The 11,443-nt window shown below is 51.7% G+C and overlaps 1 protein-coding gene across 2 annotated transcripts; it reads right to left on the reverse strand.

Moving 5' to 3' along the window:
• Positions 1–2,004: 2,004 nt before the first annotated feature.
• On the reverse strand, positions 2,005–9,589 carry OSR2 (odd-skipped related transciption factor 2). 2 transcript variants are annotated; one of them, XM_070391944.1, is made up of 4 exons: positions 9,250–9,589; positions 4,527–5,290; positions 3,344–3,443; positions 2,005–2,495 (listed from the first exon to the last, which is right to left on the reverse strand). In XM_070391944.1, the coding sequence occupies exons 2-4, from the start codon at positions 5,180–5,182 to the stop codon at positions 2,421–2,423; spliced, it is 831 nt and encodes a 276-aa protein (XP_070248045.1). In that variant the 5' UTR covers positions 5,183–5,290; positions 9,250–9,589; the 3' UTR covers positions 2,005–2,420. The 2 variants fall into 2 exon arrangements, with proteins under 2 accessions (XP_070248045.1, XP_070248044.1); XM_070391943.1 differs by having other exon boundaries at positions 2,005–2,577.
• Positions 9,590–11,443: the final 1,854 nt, after the last annotated feature.

The following is an 11,443-nucleotide window of genomic DNA, read 5'->3' on the forward strand; positions in this document are numbered from 1 at the left end:
ACTAAGTCCTATTAGAGATTTTTAAATTATTCTAAAATGTCCCACCAGATATGGAAAGGCAGAAACTGATCATGAAAATCGTTGGAACCAAGCACAGGGCTTGGCAAGTGAAAAGTACATAATAAGCATTTGTTAAATCAATGACTGCATAGATAAATTAGCCTTAAATTGTGAAGTAATGTATATGTCGAAAGGGGAACTGCTTTCTCCACTTCTCTGATTTTCCTCATTCACTTCTGATTCCCATTTTTTCAACAAAGACAAATGAAGAGGGATCGTTTTCCGGTTATACCTATCTCCAGATCCCTGTGACCACGCCTGAGCTTGATGGTGAGCAAGAGTCATTCTTTGATAATGTGACTGAAGCCTGTGCAATGGAACTGTTGAAGCTTGTAGTCAGTCGAGGTGGGTGGGGCTGTGAAACTGACCACATGGAAAAAGCCTGCAGGATTAGGAAAGCGTTAGGGACAGTCCATGTGTAACCCTGCCCAAAGCATTCAAATCTTCTGTGCCAAAGTGGGCAGGATCTTGAGAGCGTAGGGATAGGGAGGTCACTGAGTTAATTCTATACAAACAAAAGAAAACAAACAGTCTCATTCCTCTAAATACCACACACATATGCACCCGTCCTTGTCCTCTCTCCTCAGTGAAGCCTTTAGGCCCATCCCATGTTGGGAAATGCATTTGTGCGGGTAGTAGACACACAGGCTGGTGAGTGGACACTTTGTTGAAGAGAGGTATCTCTCATGAGAAGCAGAAGTGACTTCCAGCTAGCTCCCCTGAGAACAGAGGAAGCAGTGAGTCAGAACAATTTTGAAAACTCCTTGTCAGTCCTACTGAACAAGGCACTGGTGAGAAATTTTGAATCTAGTCCTCAAATCCCTACCTGCCTTTCTGGAGGATTGTAAGGTGCAAACATAGGACATGTTGCCTAGTATCACCCTGAACATAAAACATGCCATTCCACACAAATGTACAAATGTGAAAAAAAAAACTCTGAAAATACCTAATTCACGCTGCTGTTCAGTATTAAAGTTTGTGAGACCCTACTGGGCCACTGGATTACAGGTTCCTCTGATGTTCCCCCTATAAGTTCAGTGATTTTTCCTTCCAGACTCCGCATAGTACTACTGTTTACCTGCAGACAAAGTCCTCCTCCCAAATCCTACACAGGGTTGTCATTATATCAGCGTCATATTCCCCAGAAGCCATTTGGGAAAAGTTGAAATGCCTCAGAAGGTGATTACAGATTTGCCATGAGTTCTATACACAGAGTCACCTGTATTTCTGGCACTTTCCCAGGGACAAAAGGCCAACTAGTGACAGAAACCCTGCTGGTGGCCTCAGTTTGCTTTGCAGAGAAATCCGAAACTTCTGGAAGAAAAGTTCTCCACCCTTGGAAAGAACTGTTGCGTGCAAACACAGCCAAGTGGCCTCTCTCTTCTCTCGTCCTCCATCTTCTGAAGGTTGTATTCCCCCCCCCCCCCACCCCGCTCCTCCTACCCCCCTCCACCCCCGTGTTCTGCAGGTCTTAGACCTCTCCCCTGAAGGCAGGGTAAAGTCTGTCTATCGTGCTAAATCACAGTGTTCAAAGTCTAATGGCAAGAGAAGTTGCCCATCATAAACTTTGACACTAGGTCAAGGACTTTAAAGAAATGAAATGGTGAGCAGTTCCCTTTTTCTTCTTTTTTTCTTATGCTTCTTCCCACCTTGTGCTTTCAAGTGGGGCAGTCCTTGGACTTGCAGCTTATTAATAACAATCATGTTGCTTTTATCTGAAGGAATAATACAAAAGGACAGCACAGCTGTCCAACTCCAAAACGCCACAGTACAAAAAGGGAAGAGCTGAAGTTCCAGGAAGAGAACTGCAGGTCTTGTTTTTAAAGCCTAGGGGGGGAAATATACCCTTCGGTATTGGCTATTTTAGAGGCAGCCCACTCTTGCAGAGCACGGAGGAGAAACAGAGGCTAAATAGCAAGACCCTTTGCAGGAGAGTTGAAACAAGAAAAAAGTTTTATTTTGAAAATACAGTCTTTAAAGATAAATTTGGCTTCCATTTTCCATATCCAGGTGCATCCGACAAGATACAAAAACAAACAGAACAACAACACCAAGACCCACGACAGTATGTACAGAGCTCTAAAATGAGCTGTGCATATCTACAAGGAACTCGCATATGCTCTGTGAAGGGATGTACGTGTGTGGCTGTCTACAGTTCTCAGTCCTCCAGAAGCTGAGTTAACTCCCTGGAGCTGCAGGTGCGGCTGCAGCAGGGGCAGAGCTGGGGTCAGTGAAGGGTTGGAGGGGTGGGGGGTGGAACCCCCGGGTGGGAGGTGTGGAGGGCTGTCTGGGGAGAGGGGAGCAGGGGGGCACGGGGACAGATCCTGGGCTTCTCTAGAAGTCGTGCCGCGGGGTGTGAGTCAGGCTGTGCCGCCGCAGATCACAGTTTCGCCTGAACACTTTGCCGCACTGCTCGCAGCTGTAGGGCTTGATGTCTGTATGGGTGAGAAGGTGAGTTTTCAGATTACTTCTCTGATTAAAGGTTCTTCCACATGTGGGGCATTTGTGTGGAGATTCCTGTTCAGATGTGAAGCAAGCAAAGGGATTAATCCTTCACACCACCACCGCACCCTTCTCAATAGTTGTCTCATTGGTATCACATAACACACGCACGCACGGCAACAAGAGAGGGCACTTGGAGGAACAAATCCCTGCCCCTAATCCTCCCATCACTAACACACACGCGCAGGCACACAGCGGGGCCGATTACACTGATAACCGGGCTGCCGGCCACCGCGGTGGGCTTTGTGATTGCCAGCTCTTTACATTTCATCACCATGTCACGGGCAGGAAAGGGGGGAAGGAAAAAACGCTAATCCTCTCTTAAGGAACGACATTCTCCCGGGTAATAAGTCTCCTCTTTGCTGGAAAATTAAACTATTCCTCCATGTTCTGAACACTACAAATTATGAGGCCCCTGGGAAAGAGAGAGCATATGGGATTTCACCATGACTCCATTATCAAAATTACCTTTATTTCCTCCCCCAAACACGAAAGCCTTACATGCAGGGCAGATGGGATAAAAATAATAATAATAATTCTAAAATTAGGATGTAGACTAGAGTGGCCTGTTCTTTAAGAAAACATAACACTGTTTTATGTTAAATAGGATTAATTTTATGTATAAAAAAACGGAGTATCGCTTTTCCCACCTAGAAAAAATAACCTAAATAGAGTCTTTTGAGAGGAAGACTCTGCCACTGAACACTTTTTGTCGAGCAAACATGATAAAACGGAACCAGTCACTGTTTCTGTTTTGCTTTTAACAAGAAAACAAACTTACCTGCATGTGTAAAGTTTTGTGAACGGCTAGAGTTCTAGACTGACAAAATCCTTTCCCACACTCCTGACACTTGAAGGGCTTTTCTTTGGAATGAATATACCTGAAAATCAATATAAGGTTTCATTGAAATGGCTTTCCCACCACAGTGAGGAGACACTTTTGACAATTACTGAACTCGACGTCATGAAAGGACAAAAGAAACAGGATACCCATTATGTATGTTTTTAGATTGTATTTTTTTTCCCCCTGTGTAATTCTGTTTATGGTTAACCTCAACTAACAGACTCTTCCCAACATTCACCGGACGTCGGTTTTATCTACACTTGATCGCCCTCTCTGGCGTATTCTGGAGCTCGAAATCCTGCCGAGTGAGTCCTTCTTGGCCTCTAGGATTTCGCCAGGGATTTAAACGGGCCAAATCAAGATGTAAAGCGAGGGGGAGTAGGGGGCGGGGGCTGACTTTAGCGAATCCCCGACCAGCCACGGAGGATCGGCACTCAAGTCCCACCTTGGGTAACAAACAGCTAGTGGAGTCCCAAGAGAGATACCCCACCCCCACTCCTGGGAAGTTTTTACCGGATGAAAACATTTACGTTTCTAGTATTTCTTCAATGGCCGTTGATTAATGCAGAGTTTAAGCTCCTGAGGGGGGGGCGGGGTGGGGGGGGGGTAACTGTGTCTAAATTCTGGGATCTCAAGACCGACCTCCGCAAATAAATGTAAAAGGAAGAAGGTCCGGGCATTAGGCTCTGGAGAGCACGCTGGGGTGGGTGGGGGTAGGGGACAGGGAAGGGAGGGAACCCAGCTGGGGGTGGCCCAGAGTAGACATCCAGAAATGGTCTCCAGGCTGCCATTGTGGGATTTGGGGTCCCCAGGCTTTACCTGCTACCCCCACCCCAAGGGCGACCTGGAGGAAACTGAGAAACCGATCACAGCAACCAAAACCAACCCACCCGGTTTTAGCTGCCAAAGCCTGAACACAGGACCTCCCGCGTGCATCCCGAGCTAGAACGCAGCAATGGCCGGTGAGGGGAAAAGGTAACCACTGGCGGGTTGCTGGGGCCTGTTGGGATCCAGGCTAGTTGAGAGGGGGCTTTCCGTGGCACTCGGGGTGCCTCTGAGGCTTTGGTATTTAGGGCGACCTCGCCGCACCTCCCGCGGCCAACCTCCGGCTCCATCTCACCTGTGATCCCGCAGGTGGTCCTGCCGCCGGAAGGCCTTGTGGCAGATGTCACACGTGTACGGCCTCTCGTCCGTGTGGGTCCTCTCGTGGATGAGCAAGTTGTAGGATTTGGTAAAGTGTCTCCCGCAAAACTTGCAGATAAACTCTTTTTTCGTTTTCGAGGGCAGCCTCCCCCGGGAGGGCTTTCTGTCCGGAGTCAATTTACTGAGGCCCGACAGGGGGCTGCCCAGCCCCGGGCTCAGCTTGGTCAGCTCGCCCATCTTCGGGGGGTCCTCTTGCGTGGCGGCCACGGCCAAGTTGGCAAAGTCAAAGCGGGGCCGGTCCTTGTGCAGGGCTGGGAGGACGTGGGCGATGGCCCCCTGCTTGGGGTGGAAGAGGTGAGTGGTGAAGGGCAGAGCCTGGAAGGGGAAGCGCGCGTCCATGAGGCCCTGCGCCGCAGCCATCTCGGTGAGGGTGGAGCGGGTGATCTCGTGCACGTTGGGGTACCCCAGCGTCCAGTGGTTCATGTGCATGGTCTGCACGGCGCTGAGCCCGTACAGGCCCTGCAGGTGGTCCACGGCGGCGGGGAAGGTGTTCACGGCCTGCAGGAAGGAGTAGTTGGTGAGCTGCAGCGACGGGTGGAGAGGGATGGGCGCCGGCAGGGCCTTGCTCCCCATTTTCCGGGCTTCCGGGGGGCGCAGGGAGCCGCCCCTTTCTTCCAGGACTCAGAGGCGCGTGGGTGTGGGGCTCCCGTGAAAACCCAGAGAGGCGACAGCAGAGACACCCTGAAAATGACAGGGAGAGAGAGGCAGAGTCGTGATTGTTATCCAAACCAGCTCGGTCTGAACTTTGGCGCAGGCGCGAGTTACCACACCTTCCTTCTGAGTCCTCCCCACCCTCCTCCCGCGCCCCAAAGAGGTGGTGGGGGAACCCTTGCGCCTGGCCAGGGCGTCAGGCGGGCCAGGAAAGGCCTCCTGTGAGCCGGGGACCCCCTGGAAGGTCGGGCTCCTGCAGGGATGGAGCTGGAGACTCAGGTCCGGAAGAAGGAAAGGGGGCAGGGGCGCTCCAGCAGAGGCAGCGCCGGGTCCAGCCCGCCCACCTCACCCTGTCTAGCGAAGCTCTGTCAACCCCCACAACCCTGATGCCAACACCACGCTGGCCCCGGCTCAGCCCCTGTCGCCTGGGAGCTACCCGAGAAGGACGGGCTGGGGGTCCCACCCGGCCCAGCCCCGCGCGGCGGCTCCTCCCGGTGCGCCCCGCACTTAGCCGGGCCCAGAGGCCCGGGTGCCGGGAGCGCAGCTGGGGGTGCTTCGCGCTCACGAGCCCTCGAGCACTCGGAGAGGCCCGCTTCGCCCCGCGCTGACCTCGGAGGTTTTCTTTTTCCTTCCTCTGCCTCCGTCCCATTCATCAGCGGTGACGGGCCGCAGGAAAGAAAAGTGACACCTCCGGGGCCGGGTTCCACCAGGAATCGCCTCCTCCTTCCCAGGGGCCTTCCACTCCCACCCCCCACCAAGATCCCTTCCAGATGGTTCGGCTCCCGGGGAGAAGGTGGGGGTGGGCGGAGAACCTCTCTGAGGCCCCAAACCCTTCTCCCGGGTGGAGCGCCAAGCCCCAGGGAGGCTCGAGCGGCTTCCGGACCTGGTCCCAGGAGCGGCTCCTACCCCGAGGAGACCTCGGGAGGAAAAGGGTGGAGAGCGGGCTCCCTGGGGAGGGAAGGGGAAGGAGCCGCAGGGGGCCCGCAGCGGCGGATACAGCGAGGTCCTGGCGGCCTGGAGGAAGCTTGTTTCTGCCCCTGGAGACGCGTGCTCGGTGCTCCTGCCACCTGGACGCCGGGCCGAGGTCTGCGGCCTGGGCCCAGGCAGGGCGCGCACACTCTGCTCTCCCTGCGCCCCCAATGGCAACACGGAGGTCTGCTTTCGGATCCAGGTTCCCAAAACACCTCGCGTGCATTCAGGGTGGGCCTACCGTCTCCCACCGCCAACCCCTTCATAGCACCGGGTTCTGCCGGCTCCTCGGAACCGCACCTTGTCTCCGAGGGCGGCTCTCCAGGTGCCGGACTCCATTGCTACAAGCTGTCCCTGGAGAGGTGCGGGCGGCCCGGCTGAGCCATCCCCCTCTCCGCCTGGCTGTTGAAACCAGCAGAAAGGTGGGAGAGTTTGTTTAGCCTCCCCTCTCCACCCACCCATTTCTGCCCCTGAGTTTTCTTCTCTCTCGTGTGTGGTGTTGCCAGTGGCTCTGAGGGCAGACGTAGGGGGCTGCGCTAATGACACAGCGCTCTGGCAAGGCGGTCTGGCTGCCTCCACCAGGCCCACACCTTCTCTCCCTCCTCCTCTGCTTGGAAAGGCTCAGAGACAGGGATTTATTAATGAGCCGCTTCTGCCTGGTGGTATGCGGTCTGGGAGTTCAGGCCTGGAGTTAATGAGAGGTGTGTAACAGTCAGAGGGTCTCAGTCAGACCATTCAACCGAAACCGTAAACCTCCTTTCGGAATAAACTTTCCCACCACAAATCACGATTCATTTTTGTTCAGTGGCAACCCCTCCAGCCCTCTCCTAGAGAGATTAGAAAAAGGATTCTCCTCACATCCCTGCTAACCTATCTGATTATTTCCTCTTCCATTAAAATAAATTGCACCTTTACTTCCTTCTTGAATAATGAGGGCCAAGAAGAGATTCAAAATAGGCTTTTCCCCGACTAGTGTTAAAAAGCAGCCTCCCCGATAGAGAGGAAACCAAAATTATTATTTGGGTGTATTCCCAGATTTCTTAGAAATAAATACAGGAGGCAAGCACAACTCCCACCATGTTCTATGTGTGTGTGTGTGTGTGTGTGTGTGTTGCCAGTTGCAGGACTACCACAACTTGTGGTTTCGATTCCAAATACACGAAGTGAACTCTGCCATAAAGGTTACATGTTCATTCTGCCAGCATAAAGCTGAATGCCATCTTCCTTCCCTTTTTTCCCCCCAATGGTTCATAACACAAAAATTAAAGATTCCATTGTAATTCAGCTTCGTGGGGGTACACAAGTGCTATTTTACCGTCTGTGTTCATTTTAATTTGCAGGACAAATGGTTTCTTCACAGCGGAGCAGACCATGGGTGACATCTGAACCCCTTCTACAAACAGGACAACCCTAAATATCCACCTAACATTTTTGCCATAAATAATTAGGGAGTTCAGATTTCCACTCTCCCGCCGAGTTGCTGGAAATATATGTCAAAAAAATATTTTAAGTCGATCTACAGAGAGCTACAGCACTTTCGTTTTGTCTGGAGTTGAGCACGGAGTTCCCATACTGTCTCAGGCAATAACAGTTATCGTTTGCTGTCATTTCTCCACCAGGCCCTTTGGGACCATTGGTTACTTTTAATTTTGCAAGGAAAGAAATTTAAACCAATGAAAATACAGAAGTATTTCAGTGGAGCTGGGGCTGGTTTTCTTTCATCACTCTTCTTCACAGGAATTTCCAGGCATGTACAGAAGTTTTGTAAAATTTAGCCCACTGGCTGTCAACAAGTGAGATGTGTACATACTAATTTCAGTTCGGTGAAGCTTTCAAAGCATTGGAGAAGAAAGGGGTATGTGGTAATTGGATAAGGAGTCTCGCTTTTAGGTAACAGTGTTGTTACACTGAATTATCTAAAAATAATATACAGTCAGGGGTCATCTGCTAAAACCTGTGCGTGGGTGTCTGAGAGGGCTGACGGATAGATCGATGGGCTCGCTGAATTTCAGCCCAAACGCCACAATGGGATTTTCACATAAATCAGAGAAGCTACAGTCCAAGTGGATCTAAGGAGGTCATTTTGAAAAAGTGAAATAAAAATGGCCAGACTGGATCAGGTGAACTGAGGGGAAAAAAAAAAAAAAAAAAACCGCCAGCGAAGTCCCTGCCCCTGTGCAGCGCCTCTGCCTTCCCAAGGAGTTAATTAAATTAAGATGCCTTCCGCATAAGGGTTCTGTTTCTCTCTGCTCCCTCGCTCCCCCTGCGTGAGTAATTTTCTTGTTCTGCTCGGGACTGCAGTTTGTTTTGCAGAGGAACGAGCTGTCTGAGGCGTCTCACTCCGGGGAAACGCCAGCCCTCTTTTGTTCTCTGCTAACAGGTAGGGAGACGGATCCAGCGCTCCCTCCACAAACAGCCTTTTCTTCCTCCTTCTTTCTACAACCGCAACTCCTTCTGCTGCTGCTATTTCTTGAGGATCCAAGCATTTCAGACCCGGGGGAATTTGCCTCCCGCCCCCTCCTCCAGAACTGGAGGGTGGGAGGATAATCAAAAACGCCAACAACACAAGGTTGGAGAATTACCTAGGGTTGAACTATGACTTCCCTTTTGAAACGCGTGAGCTAGGCGGGCGCTGTGTGTCCTGGCCCGTCCGCGCTGCGCCGCGGCTGCCCTGGGACGGGTGGAGGTGGAATCCTAGGGCACCCGGGGGCAACGGAGTTTTTTTTTATCTCAGGGTATGCGGATCAGCTTTTATACGAAGACCCGATGAATGCTTGGATTAAATGTTGCACAACAAAACTAAAAACTGTACATACAAGTGTGTGTCCATGGGTGTTCACTCGGAATGACGCGCCTGGGATCAAACAAGTGAGAAACAATGCCCAGGGTTGCATCCACAGGATCCCTTCTCACAATTTCTGAACTTGTGGACCGCCGGGCCGAGAATCGGCTCCGCCTGCATCCCCTGCACCCTTCCTTTCTCAGGGAGCCTGCAGTCCCTTCCCAGGGCGGACACTCACCTCCCGCGGAAAGGTCCGCCGGCGCCGCGCCGCTCAGACCCGCTCCAGGCAGCGAGGCGCACAGCTTGAAAAGGTCATTGGGTCCACGCCGGGCAAACGTCTCTTTCCGCACGGAGTCCCGGCAGCCGCGGACATTCTCTGGAGCATTGCGAGCCGCCAAAAAAACCGAGAGTGGATCCTCGCCTTCGTCGGAGTCTGTGGACGTGGAATGCGTAAAGACCCGCGGCGCTCGGAGCCGGCGCTCAGCGCTCGCCCGGAACCCCGCGCCTCCGCGAGCCTCTGGCGGACTCCGGCTGGAGTCGGAGTCTGCCCCCTCGCAGGGCCATCACCCTCCAGCAGCGAGTGCGCCGAGCTCTGTCCCCGCCCGCGTCCCTCCCTAGGCTGTTCGCGGCCGGGAGTCCGGGGCTTTAGTAGCGGCCCCGCCTCCCCTCCGGGCGGGCGTCCCGCCGCCGCGCGGGGCCCACCGCTCCCAGGCTCCGCCTCCGCGCCCGGCGCCCGCGAATGGTCCACTCTGTTTACTTGTGTTTGGATAGCAACTGAGTCTTAAAGGCACAGGTTTGCCCGAGGTTTCCCAGCGAGAGCCGAAGGTGACTCAGTTCAAAACCGACACACAAACACAACGCCCACCCCTTTCCTTCCCTCTGCCACTTTTCCTTACAGTGTTACAAACTGAGCAACTGGCCTTCTGCCTCTGGAAGACCCCACAGAGGAATTGAAGGACATGTTGTAGTTTTACTTGGAACTCTCGCCGAGATCACGTCCACATCTTAGCACGTTTAGCATAGCCGTCTTGTTCGTAGGGTAAAATCAATCAGTTCTAGATTGTATTCTTCAGCATATAGCGCCCTCCCCCCAATTTAAAACACCAGTGTTGTACATATTCTTGGGTCAATTTTGACTACATGTGTTGTCTGCTTTCACCTGTTGTCTAAACAGTTTGCTTTTGAGGTGACAATGGCTAATTTCTTAATGACTGGAAAGGCATCTGGTGGAATATCCCAGGAGACACGTCTTCCAATATCTAAGCTTTCATCAGCCAGTGTACGTTTCCTAAGCAGTGAAGCGACTTAAAGAGGTGGGCTTCTGCAACGCATTGGTAAATAAAGAATCTGCCTGGAATTGGGTGAGGAACGATCATTTACAAAATTTAGGAACATACTATTTTAGCGTCTCAAAACATGGACATCTTCATTCACAGCCAAAACATAAAAATAAAAAAAAAAAGTAGAGTTCATTGTTTAGTCGCCAGGAACCTTCATCGAATTTGAAGTGTAGTGATACATTTTTCAGGTTCTTCTATAGGTTTGGTCCCGGGAGAGAGGAACCGCAGGCGCCCTTCAGCTCCTCTGGAAGTGGGGTGACCGAGCGACACACACTCATTTGAAACAGCCTCTTTGCAGAGGAGATCTGGCTGAACAACCCTGAGGAAGGCGCCCTTCTTCCCAGCCCTTTGCCGGGGGAGAGGATTTGCCTCAGCCCCCTGGCAAGTCCTCGTTTTGGGGGCACAGATCTTCCAGCCAACAGGCTGTACAATTCAAGTGTTTCGCCAAAAAGTGGTTTTGGATGTGCCATCTCAGAGAGCAATTAAAATAATCTCAAATCGTGCAAGGAAGTGGACAAAAATATAAGACGAAACACTGTCAAAAGGTGAACTAGTGATGGGGGGGGGGAGGGCAGGCAGAAGCTACGAGATGTTAGTTTATGAAGATACAATTCTATGTCATTTATGCCGAGGTGGATAGAATTTTTCGTTCCTTTGGGGTAAAACATAATTCAGGGAGAGCAGATCTTTTCTCCTTTCCAATTTCCAATTCGCAAAGGTTAAAAAGTGATCTCGGAAGGCAGGCCAGGGTGTTTAATATCCTTCCGTGTTGAACTGCTGCGAAGGAAATTTGACAAACAGCATGGAAGCAGTAGAACCTCTACGAGCTCAGGATTTATTTTTATTTTTTTTAAAACGTTTTCCCTGGTGGCTTCTATAGGGGTGCTTTCATTTTAGTGCTCCATCCTGAGCTCCAGCTACCGGGATGCCTGTGGTCCCTTCTCCCTAACCGCCTCATTCTTTCCGCAGCTTTTCTCAATTTGGAAGAGTTGGAGGGAACTTTCTCCTCTTTCAGACCCCCAGGACACGCACGCCAGGGGTGGTGACCTGAAGAGTGTTCCTACGCGTTGCATTTCCTTTTCACTATAGTGG

Source organism: Myotis yumanensis, unplaced genomic scaffold (genome assembly GCF_028538775.1).
Source record: "Myotis yumanensis isolate MYYU_CA2020_CCGP unplaced genomic scaffold, mMyoYum1.0.hap1 SCAF_15, whole genome shotgun sequence".
Classification (NCBI taxonomy): Eukaryota; Metazoa; Chordata; class Mammalia; order Chiroptera; family Vespertilionidae; genus Myotis; species Myotis yumanensis.